The sequence below is a fragment of the Phyllostomus hastatus genome, unplaced genomic scaffold (genome assembly GCF_019186645.2).
Source record: "Phyllostomus hastatus isolate PE091 unplaced genomic scaffold, TTU_PhHast_1.1 phas_contig_137, whole genome shotgun sequence".
In the NCBI taxonomy this organism is placed as follows: domain Eukaryota; kingdom Metazoa; phylum Chordata; class Mammalia; order Chiroptera; family Phyllostomidae; genus Phyllostomus; species Phyllostomus hastatus.
The window spans coordinates 4,081,144-4,094,663 of record NW_025333583.1 but is presented as its reverse complement, the minus strand read 5'-3'; the positions used below and the strand labels follow the sequence as shown (position 1 = coordinate 4,094,663).

The 13,520-nt window shown below is 41.9% G+C and overlaps 1 protein-coding gene across 1 annotated transcript; it reads right to left on the bottom strand.

The window, feature by feature from the left end:
- Positions 1-3,439: 3,439 nt before the first annotated feature.
- CCDC195 (coiled-coil domain containing 195) lies at positions 3,440-12,922 on the bottom strand. Its single transcript, XM_045851390.1, has 3 exons — positions 12,661-12,922; positions 8,238-8,484; positions 3,440-3,563 (listed from the first exon to the last, which is right to left on the bottom strand). The coding sequence occupies exons 1-3, from the start codon at positions 12,920-12,922 to the stop codon at positions 3,440-3,442; spliced, it is 633 nt and encodes a 210-aa protein (XP_045707346.1).
- Between the last annotated feature and the right edge of the window lie 598 nt (positions 12,923-13,520).

Genomic DNA, 13,520 nt, shown 5'->3' with positions numbered 1-13,520 from the left:
AAAGAATGGGTTTTGTTGGACAAAATAGTATTATAAAAAAAACCAAGAATCTTCTGGATGATTTATAGAGTGAAGTTTCTCATATTTAGAGAGTCTTCGTTATACCCCTATCTTTCCATCGGAAGTGAGTTCCTGGTCTGAACTAAGCCCATAGGAATTAAAAATCCTCAAGGTTAGAGGAGAAACTATGGCGGAATGAAGGAGAAAGGGTGTGTCTTGGGAATTCGTGCTGGATGAAATTAGGGACAATTTTTCACAAATGACTACAATTATGACTGGTAATTGTGTTTGCTAAAGAAAAGGGGTGCTGTATTTCTTGGAATGCTCTTAACAAAGATGGGTGTATATATGATCATCATAAAATGGTATTGAGCAGATGGCAGAACAAATTTTCTTATCATTATTAAGAATAGACTTTTACATTGTCCTCAGATTCAGACATCTCAAGCGTAAGAATTTTGAGGTGACTTGAGGAGGAGAAATCCTAGTAAAACAATGAGAGATGTTCCCTGAATGTAAACCCAGAGCCACAGGGAATTAATTATCTTTTAGTGAAACCTGGACAGGAACGGATTTAATCTCTCTCTGAGTTCAGGGTGAATTGTGTTTCAAGTTCAGCTTTTCAAGGAACTTTTAATAATGTCAAACTACTAAGTATGCATGTATGGGATTGGATAAATTCAGTCTTTCTTTTCTCACCTTTTAGAAAACTAATTGTGAGAAGATTATTGTAGTCATGAAATCGTTTGACTGTTTTGTGGCTCTAAGGCAGAAATCAAAAAGAATTAAAGGTATGGTGGGTCTTTTATTCATTCCTGTACAAGAAACAGTGTTCTCCGATTACACACTTTTTCAAATACAGCTTGAGTGAATGAATATTTCCCTGCATTGATATTTAACAATCGAGTATTGCTGCAGGTGGCAGAGCTCAGTCTCTTAAGAAAGGAATATAACTGGACATTACATTTTGATTGTAATCACCACATACTTCTCTGCCCAATTGTTTTTATCATATTCTTTGAGTTCTACTGATGGTGATCTCCATAATCAGCAGGTATTTCTGTATTTTGCTTCTTATTTTGGTGGCAACAACTATCAAGTTCAGTGATTATACATGCCAGGATTCACGGAGGGCCCTAAGATCTCTTTTCTAGAGGATAAACTGGAGTTTGGATGAAGTAATCAAATGAATGCCCTAATGTTTCACATTGTTCCTGTACACAGCTCTCTGTTTGGTTATTTGTTCTAGATTCACAGCTTAGGCAGTAGAAGGATCTCAAGGCAATGGGAACAGACAGAGTTGGGATGCTAGAAAAATCACCAGGGCTTGCTATTTAAGTCTTCTTTTGTTTCCATACCCCTATTCGTTAAAGCAAATTTGCAGAAGACCGTATGTATGAAAGCAGATAGCTCTGGCAGAGATTGGTGTACATGGATAATTGATGTAGTTGTTAACCTTTGGCTTTTCATCACCCACCGAGTTATTAATTTGTTGTCGTTGGTGGTATTGATGGCCATTAAGAATTCATCACGGGACGGTTTCCTCTTCCTGCTTCTTTGTTCCCTTCTTCACGGGTGAAGCAATGACTGAATGCTAGCAAAGTGTTTTGCTGTCCCTCTATTATTACCTGATACCTCATCAATTTAACGAAAAGAAAAATTAAAAGCTAGGGAAAAAAAGCTAGCAATTTGACATATAATTTTTAAAAATTAATTTAACACCTTTATTTAAAATGAGGTCTATGTTGGGAATCTATGTTTTGAATGGAAAAAAAAATAACAGTGTCTCGTGTTTGTTTAGTGCTTTAGACAATGTATCCACATACAGGATCTCATTTGATTCTTCCATACTGCGGATGCTGGAAACGTACCGATCACCTTCACTTAATTGAGAATGCCTCTAATTACAAACATTTTAAATTGACTGGCTTAGTGTGGCCAATTCAGGGGGCAGCACGGAACTCCTGTAGGACTGTCAGGCTGAAGTAACCATGAATTCAGTTCAGTTTACAGAACGTGTACGAAATGCCAGTCACAGACTAGTCCTTGAGCTTGGCATGGGTGGTAATTCATTATTATAACTTTTCTGGTTATGGCAATGTAATTTGGGTGGTTGTCATTTATTGCCTTTTTTCTCGTGCTTGGGAAATGTTTCTTTAAACTATGTCAACACAAAATTTTCCATTTTGTAAATATGCAGATAATATAATTGTACACAAACTAAAAATGGCAGTTGTTTTTAAAAATCTCAAAGGTTAATTACCTATTTGGTGTGTGTCTTTGTTCTTAGAAAAATGTGTTTTACATCTCATTTGTATCTTTTCCTTCTGGTTGTAACCTTGCCCCATTGTATAGCTGTTACAATGCTGGCAGTAAATGAACCGTTTGAGCCATTGGGCAGCTGGTGCCTCCGGGTATTATTCCTCGATTCAGCCATCTTCCTTTGCGACTTGTTTGTGACCATTGAAATCCCTTCCTAGGGACAGGACCATTCCTGCCTTTTCCTTGCTTCAGCTGCTTCCACTTCAACTTGGCATGGGATTCGGGGAGCCCTGGACTGTGTTTCTTGCTTTCTCAGATTTCAAGCACAGCTAAACAGCAGAAATCGCCTGGGAAGGCTCGTTTAACACGTGAGTTTCTAGTCTTCTCTCTGCCTGCTTCCCAACCTCTCCAACCATTTTAGTTGGTCTGGGGCAGGGCCCTGGAATCTGCCTTTCAACACTCTGGAAATTTTAAGGTATTTGTTTAGAAAGGGTATTGGCATTAAAACGTGATTGTCGCAAACCAGGACATGGAGATATTCTGTTGACTAGCAGTTCTTGAGGGAGTTCTGAGATTTCCAGCCCCTAAGAAATGATCCTGAACCTTTTTTCTGTCCTCCTAACCTGGTTGAGTGTCTTGGTCCAGCCAGCCCACAGTTGCGCTGAGACCATAGTATGTGCCATTGGCGGTGGCTCTGTCTGTTTCTGCTCACGTGCCGGTGACACGGGATATTCAGGGACCCAGTAAGAGTGTCAGTGAAATATCAAAGCACAATTAACTGTAAGGACATCACTATTTGCTCTAGATTTGTTAGTGTGATCTGGAGAGTGACACGTATGATGGGAACAGCGGCATTTGCTGATGACATAACACAGATTCGGGACACTGAGCACACAGTTTAATTTGCTCACGTTTAAGGGCCCGAGTGCTGCACGGTGAGGAGAGACTGCCACAGCTGCTGCGCATGCGTCAGCGTTCGCATTCCACACCGACACGAAGTCCTCGCGCCCGTTTCTCAGCGAAGTCCACTGACAAGTCCACTGGCCTGACACCGAGTATGTCTTACTGGGCATCTGGCCAGAGCTCTTTGCAGGAGAGGATGCTGACCCCTTGAGGAGGCCCTGGTGCTCCCATGTCTCGGGCATCAGCTGTTCCTTCAAGTTCACCACCTCACATTCTATTCTGCAATGGTGCTCAGCTGATTGGCGGTCTGATTTGCTGGGTACTTCGAAGAACTTGAGTTTCTGGAACATGGAGCGATGCCCATGGGTAACAGGAAACCGACAGTCTTTATCTTGTCCCTAAAGAAAGCAGGATAAGGGGAGGAGAAACACAACTTGTTAGTAGCTTTTATACAAAACATCCAGTTTTTTTCCCAAATCACCCACCACTGCCTAAAGTGTTACAACTTCATTTTAAATATAGCATAATATTTTCTTGCTGTGTATTTGCTCAGTGACAACTCTAGACTATATGTTGAAACTGGCCCTTTGATGAAGTCCAGAGAAGAGGGTTGATAACACTACAATTTGAAAACACTGACAAAGTGTCTGTATGCCTGAGAATCATTGACTGGACGTTTAAAGGTGAAGACTATTTTGCCACCTCAGGCAGAAGGCCTTTTCCCATCCAGGCTCTTTAGTTGAAAAGCACGCATCTGAGGCAATTATTTTATGAACCAGATCGATCTGCAGCTACGGACTTCGCAGTAGGTAACTGAGTACCCGTCACGTCCGACCAATAAAGGGGAGAGAGTATCCACAGTAATAACCCAGCACTGTGTGAGTGATTATCTTTTCATTTTGCTCACTTCCCTTTTCCCGCTAACAGTGTTATGTAGGATTTTGACATAAAACAGGACAAACTGCTCCCAGGAAGAAGCCTGGAGAATGGTGTTTAAACTTATTGCCTCTTCTCCAATTTTGGTCTCTCTCTTTCATTACGTGAGGCTGTAACTCCAGTGAACGGCAGTTAGTGGCCCGCAGCTAGGGGTGCGCATCTGCGCCCTTCCTTGGGAGGAAGGCCCGTGGTTCCACATATTGGGATCCATAAAATAACACCTGCTGGTGCTTAGTAAGCACTCACTTTGCTGCTTCATTTTTTCTTCACAAAAGCAACACGGTGACTGCTATTATGACCCCGTTTTTAGGGAAGAGTGAACTGGCATAGGCTAGACCAGTGACTTAGCCAAGGCCGTGTTGCTGGTGAATGGTGGAGTTGGAGCTTTAGCCATGTGAGTCCGGGGCTGCCTTCTTAACCCCTTTGTTACAGGAGACGAAGACAGTGTATCGCTTTTGATGTGTCTGGTTTCTCCTACCAGTAAAATAAATAGAATAGCACTTGTCATTTTAGGTGTCTCCATGGGCCCTTTCTCCTAATCTTTTTGACAACTTGAGATTGTTTTTTTTTTCTTCAACGTAGGAGGAAAAGATTGCATTTCTATGTTGAAATTCAGGAAAAATTAAAATCCTATCTCCAGTTTTCTGAGAGCACTGGTTCTTAGAAATATTGACATTGGCATTATTCTATAAAATACTTCCTCGACATAATAGTGGAGAATTTCACAAGCAAATTAGGTCTGACTGTTCCAAAAAGCCAGTCCAAACAAACTGGTCTTCATAAATCTTTGTAAAATTCTTTGAGAGCTGTTAGAAAGTAAATAAATCTCCCAGAAACACCAGAGGAGTAATATAATGGCATGTCACTTTACTACTCAATCCTTGAGAAAGTAAAAGAAAAAAAAATCTGAAAAAATCTGTGTAATTCCTAATCAACTGTTCTCTCTCTATCTACTGGATGTTATGCCAACCTAGCTGTTGATTTTCATCCACTACTTAGTTTCTTGTTTTCACACAGTCCCAAAATTGGCTCAATCTTTCAAATTAAAGTAGATTCCAAATTAGAAATGGGTGGTGTTCCAATAGTTTATTTGTTGGCAGCTCGGAAGCTGGAAAATGTTTAGCTTCAGAGAAATAATACATCATAAACATTGGGTAGGTTCCCAAACTATCATAGAAAATATATACACCAACATGGTAAAATTGATACTACTCTATCTCTCAGTGAACATTGCAGGTCTGTGAGAAGGTAACGGTTTAAGAGGAGAAAACATAACATTGTAAAACACGCCGTGTGCAACTTCAGACGAGTGGACGCGAGCCTGCAAAGACGTCCGTCACAACCTAAATGACGCTGGTTCGTGTGTGGGAGTACGGAAGATGTTCCTTTGCAGACTTCTTCCTTTGAATGTTGCATTTCTACTCTGTGATCTGTAATGTTTTACAAAAATTCCATTTCGTGCTTTTAAGTGACCAGAACTATCTGTGTATTTATGTATGTACGTATGATTTCTTTAGGCAAAGGGCACATCTCTGCTTCTCCTCCGTCTTTGAAAACACACAGCCACTGGAACACGACCGTTGGGTGCGCATTTCTCATTTCTGTGCCCACAGCTCCTCTGACAACACACTCTGTTGGCTCCACCTCCAAAGCACATTCAGAAAGGGTGCTCACCGTTGCAGCCCTTGGCCAAGGAACTGTCGCCTCTTGCCCAGATTACTATTTTTAGCCTTAAATCTGGTCTCCTTGTTTTCTGTATTGTTTTTGTAGAGTCTTTGTAAAAGCAGGGCTACTGATATGATCTTTAAAAAATATGGTAAGAGTATGCTATGCACCCCCATTCACGTGGAATAAATCCAGAATCATCGGAAGAAAGTGGAAGTCCCCCTGGGCATTTTCCTTCACTTCCTCTGCTCTCTCTCTTTCCCACTCCATTGCCTTCACACCTGCCTCCTCACCTTCCTCAAACACCCATCCGGAGCCTGCCCAGGACCTTGCCCTCTGTTCTCAGTGCCTAGAATGTGCCCCCCCACCCCCCGCCCCAAATCCTCAGAATCCCCTTTCCTCTTTACATACACGATGAGGCATTTTCTGGCCATGATATAAACATTTCAGCAATGCTTGCTCCTTATAGCCATCTAACCTAATATACATTTTATGCATTTTTATGTCTATTGATTATCATGTCACAAAGGAAAAAGCCCATATAGGCAGGGAGTTTTGAGAATTCTGTGTCCTACGGCATCCTCCGTGCCTGGAATCCTGCCCAGCACATGGTATATCATCAGGATGTATTTGCTGAATGAATGAAGGCATGTAATGAAGGCATGAAAAATACACTCAAAGGATAGAAACTAAACTCATAATAATACTTGCTCCTCGGGACTGGGGAAGAGAGGCATAGGCCCTCTCTTTTTAGTAGTAATATTTTTTCTTTCATATATAAAAATGTCTGAAGAACATATGATAAATTTTTATGGATGAATACATTAGTATTTGTAACATCAGCTTCTGAATATTTCTGTATGTTGAAATTTTTCATAAAAACATTTTTTCTAGATTTGCCATAATTACTGGATAAAGCGCAGACTCTGAGCTCGCGGGAGGCCTTTCATGTTGGATCTTGCTCACCGCTCCATCCTCATTTGCTTCACTCGCCACGGGGACAATCTCCTCTGCCTTGCTGTTATTTTTGCTCTACCTGGGATGAGCTCTCCACTGTTCTCTGCCTGGCTACATCCACCCGTCTGCACGACTCCGGTTACCCTCTTTGCACCTGTAATGGAACTTCCTGTAAGCGAGATACAATTTTCATCCTGCCTTGTAAAAGTCAAATAAAACTGCCTCTACCTTTGTACCCCACATCCTGTGGGGAGTCCCATGCTCTTTTCAACACTGATGAGAATTCCCACCAGCCTGTTACTTCTCACTATCTCTTGATTTGACTTCCTGCCACTGCCGGATTAGATGGCTCCCGTATTCTCTCCTCCACCCTATTGGTTCCATTTTCTCTTCCTGGCGATAAGGGAATCATGAAACTCAGGCCCAATTTTCTTTGTTCTCCTTCTTCCAGTCTGAGGAGACCAATGGGTGCAGACTCCTGATAAAGACTCAGGGCTGAAGCAGGGGTTGGAAAATAGAAACGCAGAGTGTGGGGCCGGGGGGTCAAGATCTAGCAGTTTAGAGCCGATCCGTTTTGCTGGATGGCAACACTCTCGTTCTGAAAGAGCCCTCAGCTGTACCCAGCCCAGGGGGCACTGGCCGGCCAGCATTCCTCTTACACTCCCAGGCTGTCTCTCCAGTGTTTTCTCAAGCCCTCCAGTGCTCGGGCAGCTGCTTCTCACCTCCTAAATGCCAATGTACATATTTTGCATTGCATTTAGTTTTCACTTTGTCTTTTGGCCATTTTAGGTTATGCCCAAAGGGCCCTTTTTATGCCCCCCAAAGCCTTCTTAAGACACCTTCCTCCAAAAGAACAGTTCTCTCTCAGAGGGGACTTCTGTGCTCCGTACCTAGAGTAACTGTCTTCTCCCCAAGACACACATTATTGTAGGGGTCAGTTTACCTATGTGTCCTTGTCGGTCCATGAAAGTTTCAAGTAAAACATTTTATTTTTGCTGACTCTTGTATCACTGGCTCCTAGCTCAGAGAATGATCACTAATAATGTTTGATGAGTGAATGGACACTGTTTTCCACTTACTACAGGCATCTGTTAGAGAGTGCCATTTGACTTCAAATACATGTGTTCTTTTTTTTTAAGATTTTTAAAAAAGATTTTATTTATTTATTTTTAGAGAGGGAAGGGAAAGAGAAAGAGAGAGAGAGAGAGAGAAACATCAATGTGCGGTTGCTGGGGGCTGTGGCCTGCAACCCAGGCATGTGCCCTGACTGGGAATCGAACCTGCGACACTTTGGTTCACAGCCCACGCTCAATCCACTGAGCTACACCAGCCAGGGCCATGTGTTCTTTTTGATTTCTGAAATGGACATAAGTCAGATGGAAGTAATTTTGGCCCAATGGCCTATTTGGTTTTCTTTCCTCCACTAGATATGACCTTGCCTATCCAGGAGAACATCCAAGTAGCCATCACAGCTTATGTCCCTGTAAACTAGCTTGGGGCAGATGGGACCTCACCTGCAGCCAAGAACAGGCTCAGGAAGGGCTCTGTGGCTGTGACTCTTGCTGGTAAAAGAATCTTCTGCAAGCAGTTTTTCTTCATTGTCTTTCTTCTTGATTGAAGAACATGCCAGCGATTGGACTGTTCCCCGGGCTTCTAGATTTCTACTGTGTGCATGTCTTTTCCCAGGTGTCCAGGGATCCTTTGCAGCAAATAAATGGATCGGCGAGGAAACAGAATAGCGCCGAACAATCATGACGTTGCCTGTACAGGAGACACAAAACTTAAGTTTAAAAATCCTATATTTAATAATGTTCAGAAAGGGAAAATTGTCTTGATAGTATTTTCTTGAAAGTAACTACACAAAAATATTATTTTTTATTTGTTTTTTTTTGCATAAAAGACATCCACTCACTGATTTACATTACAAAAATTGTCAACATTTTTAAGAGATGGGGATGTGCTCGTGAACAAAACAAAATTCTCCCCTGTGTAGAGCTGACCCTCTTGTGTGGCCAGCGGACAATTAACAAACAATAAATTCAGGTGGCGATAGATTCTAGGAAGACAAATAAGGCTGATGAGGGCATTGGGGTAGAGACCGAGGAGGGAGTGGATGTGAAGGCCGTTTAACTGTGTGGCCGGGAAAGAACTTTCTGGGAATACAGCATTGAAACAGAGATGCTGATTCTGGGTGGCTGCCTCACTCCTGAGTCTCAAGATCCTGCTCTACCATGGTCCCTCATCACCTGAGTGGCCACAGATGTCTGGTCTGGCTGCTGCTAACCGGCCTATGATTGTGTGCTTTGCCTTTAGTTGGGAGAGTCATCATAAGGAAGCCTGTTGAATGAGGGGTGAAAGCGAAGTTGACACGTGGAAAGAAGCAAAAATATCTTTTGTGAAAAACTGGAGCGCTGCTGAGAGAGAGGGAGAGATCTGTAGCCTTCCTTTCTGAAGGTTTCCAATTCAATTTCTGTCCATAATGTCTTCCAATAAGTTCTTTTCCTGAAGCAAACCAAATCTTTTAGAACCATTCCTGGTAACTAAAGCACACTGATTAAAAGAGCTTCATTCAAGGAAGTCTTCGTTTGTCTGAGTCTCAGCTCTAACACTGAGCTAGCTGACCCCATGGCCTGCATCCAACATCTATGCAGACATCAGACATCGAGTTATCACCCCCGAGGCTTACCACCCTGACCTTGAGACCTCGCAGTTTGTTTTTCTTTTTCTGGTTTTTTTTTCCCCTGTAAGATGGGTCTAGTAGTGCTTAGTTGTCTTTAACTTCATTCAAAAACAATTTTGTTAGATTGTATTGTGACAGCTGTCAGATCAGAGTGCACTTAAAAAAACTTAGCAAAATTGGTGAATTTTTGTGCAGCCATTTTAATATTGAAGATGGAAGAAAATAAGTGACATTTTCAGCCTATTATGCTTTATTATTTCAAGAAAGGCGAACATGCAATTGAAATAATAAAAAATAAAGATGTGTTCAGTGTGTGGAGAAGGTGCTGTGACTGATCGGATGTGTCAGAAGTGTTTTTGTGAAGTTTCCTGCTGGAGAGTTCTCGTGGGATGATGCTCCATGACTGATGGACAAGATGCTGCTGGTCGTGATCACATTGAGACATTCGAGGATAATCAATCTTATACAATGCAGGAGATAGCTGACATACTCAAAATATCCAAATCCATAAAGCTGTTGGTGAAAATGAAAATGGGGCTTTTATTTTTCAGAGGAAATTTAAGTGGAAGTTTTGGCCAGCCCAATAAATGTTTTCAAATCTTGACCATAGCGTTAGTCATAGCGTTGCCATTAACTAACGTAGAAGTGTGAGGAATCCCTGCTCTTAGGCTCCTGTTTAAAGTAAACGGAAGTTTAAAGTATCTGATTAAAGTAACTAACCTGGGCTCCTGAGCACAGACTCAAATCATATTTCTTTCTGTGTCTGATCCATGCCAACGGGTAAGTGGTCCCCAAATTTACCGAATGTTTCCCACCCGTCCTTTTTAAATATAATGCTAATATTCTTATTGGAAGTTATCCTCCATATGCTGAAGAAGTGTTGTACCAACCGCCTTATTAATATTCTAACTTCCTCTCGGCTGGGTGGCATGCTCTGTTCTTTGAACAGTGTACTGCTTGTTTTAGAATGGCACCGGATACGCAAAGGCCACACTTTCTTATCAGGAGAAGCACCCCAGAAAACAGGTGTGAAGGAGTGTAATTGACCTTCGGAGTGAGCAAGGCAGCGGTTTCCAGTTGGAGGGCCTTTTGTCCCCGAGGTGACACTGCGAATGTCTGAAGGCATTTTGGATGGTCCTGGTTGGAGAGGGGAGGCGAGTGGTACTGGCATCTAGTGCTTGGAAGCCAGGGAAACGGCTAAACATCCTCCCAGGCCCCAGACAGACTCCTACAGTACAGAACTGCTCAGCCCCCGAAGCCGAGAACCCGGAGGTTACGGAGCCCTAGAATCGGGAGATATAAATGTCCATTTTTTTTTTTACCAGGAGCAGTTCAAACCTCCTCATGGGTTACGCTTTCAATTTTATTAATAACCGGCAGACAGAACTACTCAGATCCAAACTTGTACTTGACAAAAAAGGGAAAAGGCCCTGATTTAAATCTGTTCCCAGCTTTGAAACATAGGGTCTTATCCTAGACAGAGAGTTCTTTAACAGAGAGAAGCAGCTGGTAAGTAGGACATGTCTCACCGCCAAGCTGTTCAGGACCTCTAAATGGTATTGCCCGAAGCCTTTGGCAGATGATGTCAAGAGGACTTTGAGTATTTAATTATGTATATCAGTTTTATTTGAATAGGCTGTGTGTAGGCAAGCACCGACAATTTCAATACAGGATGTATTTTTTTCCCTCTGTTCATTTCTGACCTCATGTATATAGCCTTCACAGTCAAATTTATTCTCAGTAAAAGGTGAGAGATTTGATTTTTAGAATATATTAACATTGACCTTGCATCTTGAAGCATTCAACTTGTATAATAGGTTGAATTATATATAACATACCTTCATACAGGACGGTAAAGTTCTTTGTAAAACAGGGATAAGCAACAATACCTGCCTTTTGTTGTATATTCGCCAGGTGGTAATGCTAAGCACTTGATCTATTATTGCAGTTAATCCTCACAACTGTGTGGGATGGGTACTATAACATTTTCTTTTTAATTTTATTTCTAAATTACAATTCACATTCGATATTGTTTTGTATTAGTTTCAGGTGTGCAGTGTAGTGATTAGACAATTACATAATTTATGAGGTGATACCCCAGTAATTCAAGTACCTACCTGGCACCATACAGAGTTATTAGAATATTATTGAATATATTCCCAGGGCTGTACTTTACATCCCTGTGACTCTTTTGTAACTATAAACTTGTACTTCTTAATCCCCTCAGCTTTTCCGCTCAGCCCCCAACCCCCTTCCCTTCTGGCAACCATCAGTCTGTTCTCTGTACCTACGAGCCTGTTTCTGTTTTATCGGTTCCTTTATTTTGTTCTTTAGATTCCACGTGTAAGTAGAATCATATGGTATTTGTCTCTCTCTGTCTGACTTATTTTACTCAGCGTATCACCCTGTAGGTCCATCCATGTTGTAGCAAATGGTAGGATTTTATTCTTTTTAATTAGCCAAGTAATATTTCATTGTATATATGTACCACAACTTTCCTATCCACTCGTCTATTGATGGGCACTTGGTTGCTCTGAATCTTGACTATTGTAAATATCAGTGCAATGAACATAAGGTGCATCTATCTTTTTGAATTGGTAATTTTTTTAAAGATATATGATACCCAGAAGTAGAATTGCTGGTAGAATTAAGGTAGTTTTGTAAAAGAATTTTGAGGATCCTCTCTATGGAGATGACTTTCTAGCAACAGTGTACAAGGGTTCCCTTTCCTTCACACTCTCACCAACCTTGTTTGTTGATTTATTGGCGTGAGAACATTTTCAAATGAAGAAAATAAAAATGAAAGATCAGTCAAGCGGCTGACGAGTGACCAGTCACTGGCATCCGTATTGCCTGACTCTGATGTTCATACACTCAGCTCTTGTGCAATATCATTCAAGCTCAGTAAGCGAGCATGTTGCTTGACGTACATCCATTCGGTGTCCAATTATGTAGCATTTAAATGCTTGAAGCCAAAAAACACATTGTTTGAAATATGACTGATCTTCACAAACCTGCCTTTCTTATCTTTGTAGGAATGTATGGAAATAGTTTTAATGTTGCCAAAATCTGTTGTTTAACGATGCTAAAGAAATGTTTGCCCTAGGGTTTAAAGGTCACCTAACAATAGAAAATAAAAGAAACTTGCCACTGTTAACATGAAATGATACATTTATGTGAGAGGCACAGTAAGCCTGCCGTTTAGGAGATACTTGCAAACACGCGCACAGCCCAGAAGACCTATGGACTTTCTTTACCTTGGTTTGCGTGCACATCTGGTGCAGTATCAGTGGAAATAGCATCGTGAAGAGTTGCTGGAGGTTGTCCGGGCACTTTTCCTAGGTCACCAGAGTCTGTGACGTCCTCTTCCCCTTCATCTCCTGACTGTCCCTCTGAGCCTGGGGTTCTCTGATTGTTTGAAGCCAGCATCAGCCGGAGCGCTTGATTCTCCTTCTCTAGCGTGTTGATCTTGGCCCGCATTTCCTGGACAGCTCTCACAAGCTGGACATGAGCGTCCATCACCTCTTCTCTGGTGGCCCTGGTGTGCAGCTCTGGGGAGACAGGTCAACTTTGGCTCATAAGCCACATGCACAGTGTCCTCAGTGGGGTTGGCTGATCCGCCCATACAGCTTCCTGAACAATAGAGGTCATTCTTCTCCGTGCCATCTTTCAGCACCTGGGGAATTAGGCTGTCAAGGGAGGTAAAGGATTTCCATGACTTATTCATTCTGGGTTTTGTTTTTCAGAACAGAGCTTTTCTTTGTATTTTACATTTCCTATCAGTCCACGGCTCTAGAATATTGCTCTGTGTCTGAAGAGAAGAGAATGCTCCGAAGTGTCCAATGAGAAGCAGTTTCTTGTTTCTGTCATGAACTCACCGCCCTACCTGCCAGTCAGGCTTGTTCTCTGCTGCTATTTCTGGGATCAAATGGTTCATAAGATCGCCAACTGTCACAAGCACATCAAAACTGGCACACAAGGATTATGCCTTGCCTGCTCTGTAACATGCCATACTTCTGAACATTCAGGGTAAATGATTAACGTTGACATCTGTTGGTTAAGGGTAACAGTAGTCATAGGGGGGTCATATAAATTGCAGCAAGATTGTTTAAATAAA

Bases quoted from the DNA above. Each gene is read 5' to 3' on its own strand.
- CCDC195 (XM_045851390.1), bottom strand. From the start codon at position 12,922: ATGGACGCTCATGTCCAGCTTGTGAGAGCTGTCCAGGAAATGCGGGCC. The intron at 8,485-12,660 runs GTAAAGAAAGTC...TCTCCTGTACAG, and splicing joins AGATGTGCACGCAAACCAAG to GCAACGTCATGATTGTTCGG. The intron at 3,564-8,237 runs GTGAGGTCCCAT...TGCTTTCTTTAG, and splicing joins GAGCCTGTTCTTGGCTGCAG to GGACAAGATAAAGACTGTCG.